Here is a 5,564-nt window from a genome sequence, read left to right on the forward strand (position 1 = left end):
CGTACAGAGTACAGCTAAGAGATCACGGTTAGAGTTTTGGCCTGAACGCACGGATTGACGTGTGAAGCTTCCGGCGTTAGTTCCCACAAAGAACTTGCACTCCTCGAGGGAATTACCAGCAATCCCTCGAGCCTCCACGGAATCTTGGACCTTCGAGGAAGTTCGGCAGCCGACTTGTGCATCCAGTGAGGCGCCGTGTGTGAGGACAACGCTCAACACCCCCCTGGACGTGAGAGCAGCAAGCGGCGGAGACCTCGAAGGCGGCATTACAACCTCCATCGGTCCAGCCTAGTGGACAACGATCAACAACAGTTAGTCCTTCCAACGGGAAGGTGGTCCTTCGAGTCATCTATAGTCGGCACCCATCGTGCAAACACATTCAATGCTCGAAAGATCCTCGAGATCTACCACGAGCAACTACATTTTGGTCCGTACGAGCCGGATCTGAACCAGCGACCTATGGTCCCACGAGCTGGATAATCCAGCGACATTCTGGTGTCGAGCCGGATCATCCAGCAACATCGGTCCTTCAGAGAGGACCAGCCAGAAAGCAGCCACTGTGTCCGTACGAGTCGGACAGTCGGCTGGAATCTACAGTCACGAAGCATTTTGGGCTCCGTGCAACGTGCACGTCGGCTTGTACATCCAGTAAGGCGCTGTGCGTGAGGACAACGCTCACCACCCCCCTGGACGTGAAGGCAGCAAGCGACGGGCATCATCGAGGGTTGCTACACCCAAAACTTGGACCACAGCGACGAGGAGACAACCGAAGGGGGCAGCATCCAGGACGGCATCAGCCCTAGGATCCGGACAGCACGAACAACGAGTATTCTGCAGGACGGTCTACGGAAGCCGCCTGAAGCCGCCAATCCACTCCTCTTGTCCGTGAGTCATTTATTGTTTCAATCTGTGTGTTGATCGTGTAAAAATGGAGTCCGTAAAATCACTTGTTCTCGAACGAAGGCTTGTGAAGTCTAGGTTGACCAGTTTCGGAAAATTTGTCGAGTCAGCAGACGTCCGCGCAAATTTAATCGCTTTCGAAAAGCGCGTTCAGTCGAGTCAATCCCTTCTCGAGAAATTTGAATCTATTCAAGGGCAGATAGACATGTCCTTAATAGACACCCCGCAAGCGGAAGCACAGGTAGACGAGCGCGAGCAGTTTGAGGAGAAATACTTCAATATTATGGCCGTCGCCGAAAAACGAATAATAGAGGTTCGCGGTCAAGCGGCGCCTAGCACGGCGTCGGCCACCTCCGACAGACAGGTACCGTCCGATCCTCATCCGGCGGCGCAGTTACCTGTCGTACAATTGCCAATCTTTACCGGAGATTGTGGGCAATGGATTCGGTTTCGGGACACCTTTCTCTCCTTAGTCCACAGTTCGGACAAGTTGTCTGCTATTGACCGTTTCAACTACCTGACGACTTCGTTATCGGGTGCTGCGGCACGAACAATTGAATCATTTAGCGTGTCAGCAGCCAATTATGAATTAGCTTGGGCGCGGCTTAGGGAAAAATACGACGACCCTAGGCTATTAGTGAACCATCATATTCAGTCCCTCCTAGAGATCGAACCGACTAGGCGACAGGATGGTAAATCACTCAGTGAGTTCGCGGATAGGGCAGTTAACAACATGCGTGCTCTCGGGTCACTGTTGGAGCCCGCGGGCCACCTTGATGCTGTTGTTAATGCGGCACTCGCGAAAAGGTTAGATGTAGATTCCCGTGATGAATGGGAGAGGCGAGCCATGGGTTCGAAGACGCTGCCCACGTTTCACGAGTTCGTCGGATTCATTGAGCAACGATCTCAATACCTTCTTCGTAAGGATGCGAGCAACGTTCCAAGTTCCTTACCAAGCGCGAAGACAGTAATTAGGAAATCGCGTGAAGTAGTGGATAGAACGTTCTCCCCAGTGTCGCACGTCGCTAGTAAGGCTAGAAAATGCGTAGTGTGCACTGGTGATCATTTCTTGAACAATTGCTTAAAGTGGAAAGCCATGTCCGTTTCTGAACGGCGTGCAATAGCAAAACAGGCGCGAGTGTGTTACAACTGTTTGGCTCCCGGTCATGGAGTCAAAACGTGCACACGAAGAACGTGCCTAAAGTGTGATAAGAAGCACCACACCTTATTACATAAGGAGGAGTCGGATCCCGAGGAACGCGAGGTAGAATCGGATCCTCCCACCGTGTCATTTCACAGCTCAAGCGCGGCACAACCGAGGACCCAGTACACCGTCCTTTCCACGGCGGTCGTCGTCGTCATAGGGAAAGGAGGGAACAGGTACAAATGTCGCGCTTTGTTAGATTCGGGTTCGCAAGCAAATTTCGTGAGTAGGGAATTTTGCGAGCGGGCCGGCCTGCCGTGTCAGGCATTCGAATATATGGTAGGCGCGTTGGGGCGCGTCAAAGGCACCGTCCGGTCTACTACCCAGGTAAAGATGGAATCCAGTAGTAGAAACTTCAAGGCAAACCTGGAGTGCCTAGTAATAAAATCAATCACGGATAGGCTACCCAACATGCCGTTGGAAAAGGCAAACATTCCCACACCCTACGGAATAAAGCCCGCTGACCCAGAGTTCGGAGTCCCGGGGAACGTAGATCTACTTATAGGCGCCGGCCTATTCTGGGAGCTCCTGTGTGTCGGCCAGATAAGGGTGGGAACCAGCCACCTTCTGTGGCAGAAGACACGACTCGGGTGGGTACTAGGTGGGAGCCTACAGTGGCCCGTTTCGAAAGGTAAAGTCAAGCTTGCTTCCGGATTGCACGCAAGCACCACTGCGAAATTAGAGGCAGCGGTTTCGCGTTCCGGGAATGTAAAGAAGTTCGACAACGGCGGGCGCGTGAGCGACAGTGGTCGCACCAAGAAACGTTTAAAGGGGAACGCGACGCGCAATAGAAATGGCCGGTTCGTGGCCGCGATACCACGCAATGAACGAATCGAGGAACTCGGTGGGTCTCGCGCTCAGGCAGAACGACGATTTGTGAATCTGCAAAGGCGAACCGTTTCCGAGATGAGATACGGGAAATCTCTGCGTTGCGTGTCCTGCGGCGTGTGCCGTCTTCCAGCCTGGGCGCCGAGTTGCGCGGGTCCTCCGACGTTTCGGAACAGGCATACGGAGCGGCCATCTGCCCGCGTTCGGGAACGCAACAAAGACGTGGGCCTCTCGAATGGTATGCGCGAGGTCGCGGATAACTCTTTTAAAAACAATTAGCTTTGATTCGACGCGAGCCTGTGCGACTGTTGCCCGGATGGTAACAGACCCTCGCGTCCCCCACAGAAAAACACTGGCTTACATACGTTAGACGCGCAACTCGAAAGGTGTTGCGCGATTATGTCACGTGCTTCAAAGGCAAACCCCAGCAGCGAACAGTCTCAAATGGGGATTCGGCCTGCCGCACGGGTGACTCCGGTTCGTGTTTTCGCTACCTGCGGTGTAGGCGATGCCGGACCCTTTCTGGTCATTGACCGCGGACGTTTCCGCACCTCGAGAAAGGCCTACCTGTGCCTATTTATATGATTTGCTGCCAAGGCGACGCACCTGGGTTTTATTGTTGACGTCTCGCGCGTATAAGGACTGGGCAACCACAGACTGACCGTTGAGGAATTATACACGATTCTCACGCAGGTTGAAGCATGTCTTAACCCCATCCTTTATCACCCGAGCCGTCGGACTTGCATCCTTTGACTCCCGGGCACTTCTTGAGTGGAGAGGCACTGACGGCGTTGGCCGAGGTTGATCTGACGCGTGTTCGGCTTAATCGGTTAAATAGATTTCAGCTGTTGCAGCAAGGCTCCGCCATCTTTGGAAGCGATGGCAGCAGGAATATTTAAATGGACTACAGCAGCGGCAGGAATGGCGGCTTGGAACACGCAGTCACCCGAGGGTCGGGACGAGGGTTCCCGATCAAGGAAGACAACCTGCCTCCAAGGAAGTGTGCTCTGAGGCGCAGCTCGGAGCTGCAACCCGGTCAGGATGGCGTCACGCGAGTGGTCTCTCCTCGGACGGCCAGTGGATCATTGACGAGACCACTCACGAGGATTTGCGTGCTGCCTAGGGCGCAGGAAGAAGAGACTTCTGTCACAGTCAAGTGAAGAAGAGACTTCTGTCGCAGTCAAGTGAAGAAGAGACTTCAGTCGCAGTCAAGCGAAGAAGAGCATGCGCAGTCAATGGATCGCGATGCGTGTGTTTAAAAACTGTATTTTAGTCGTTTAGCAACAATAACCAATAGGCGATATAGCATAAGGCGCATTAGGTTACTTTGATTTAGTTGAACTCGAGTAGTTCAAGGTGGGCGGTATGTAGAGGCTTGCAGCTGCGTTTTATGGCGGGACCGTGCTTCGAGTTTGTTAGAGAAATTGTCCACATGGCTACGGCACGGGCCTGTCACCGAGGGTCAGTTTATTTGTTGTTCGACTCGAGGCACGGAGCAAGTGATAGCTATTTCCCGTCATAAAACACTGCAGGCACTTGGACAGGGACCCTCTGCATCGCCTGGCACGCGAGGCCCTAGCGCCGTTTGTTGCGTCATTCGGGATGCTGGAAAATTCCAGCCCAGGCCTGCAGAGGTTTGGACACCCTGTCTACGTCGCGACGCCCCCACCTAAGCCCCATAGCGATGGGCATGTCCTAGATTCGGCGGGACTAGGACCCGTCGTAATTGGTCAGGCATTCGTCGCCACCCACCCTTAATTCAAGGGAGTAGGGCGAACCGAGGCGACGTTTGCACTGACCCGAGAAATCTCAGATTAGTTGCACAGAATACCACCAAGACAATAGAACCAAGGGTCGACGACTAGAGTGTACAGAGTATCGCCAAGGGCTTACAACCAAGGCGTACAGAGTACAGCTAAGAGATCACGGTTAGAGTTTTGGCCTGAACGCACGGATTGACGTGTGAAGCTTCCGGCGTTAGTTCCCACAAAGAACTTGCACTCCTCGAGGGAATTACCAGCAATCCCTCGAGCCTCCACGGAATCTTGGACCTTCGAGGAAGTTCGGCAGCCGACTTGTGCATCCAGTGAGGCGCCGTGTGTGAGGACAACGCTCAACACCCCCCTGGACGTGAGAGCAGCAAGCGGCGGAGACCTCGAAGGCGGCATTACAACCTCCATCGGTCCAGCCTAGTGGACAACGATCAACAACAGTTAGTCCTTCCAACGGGAAGGTGGTCCTTCGAGTCATCTATAGTCGGCACCCATCGTGCAAACACATTCAATGCTCGAAAGATCCTCGAGATCTACCACGAGCAACTACATTATACGTTATACGTTATACGTTATACGTTATACGTTACACGTTATACGTTATACGTTATACGTTATACGTTATACGTTATACGTTATACGTTATACGTTATACGTTATACGTTATACGTTATACGTTATGCGTTATAGGATATACGTTATACGTTATACGTTGTACGTTATACGTTATACGTTGTACGTTATACGTTCTACGTTATACGTTATAAGTTAAACGTTGTACGTTATACGTTATACGTTATACGTTATACGTTATACGTTATACGTTATACGTTATACGTTATACGTTATACGTTATACGT

General features: G+C 52.3%; 1 protein-coding gene across 1 annotated transcript; it reads left to right on the forward strand.

Annotated features, from left to right (window-relative positions):
* Nucleotides 1–928: 928 nt before the first annotated feature.
* LOC143154661 (uncharacterized) lies at nucleotides 929–3,211 on the forward strand. The gene has a single exon (XM_076326624.1). It carries the CDS (start codon nucleotides 929–931, stop codon nucleotides 3,209–3,211), a length of 2,283 nt encoding a protein of 760 aa, XP_076182739.1.
* The last annotated feature ends 2,353 nt before the right edge of the window (nucleotides 3,212–5,564 follow it).

The sequence above is a fragment of the Ptiloglossa arizonensis genome, unplaced genomic scaffold (genome assembly GCF_051014685.1).
Source record: "Ptiloglossa arizonensis isolate GNS036 unplaced genomic scaffold, iyPtiAriz1_principal scaffold0738, whole genome shotgun sequence".
In the NCBI taxonomy this organism is placed as follows: Eukaryota; Metazoa; Arthropoda; class Insecta; order Hymenoptera; family Colletidae; genus Ptiloglossa; species Ptiloglossa arizonensis.

Excerpts from the sequence above, each read along its gene's own strand:
- LOC143154661 (XM_076326624.1), top strand. The coding sequence starts at position 929 with ATGGAGTCCGTAAAATCACTTGTTCTCGAACGAAGGCTTGTGAAGTCT.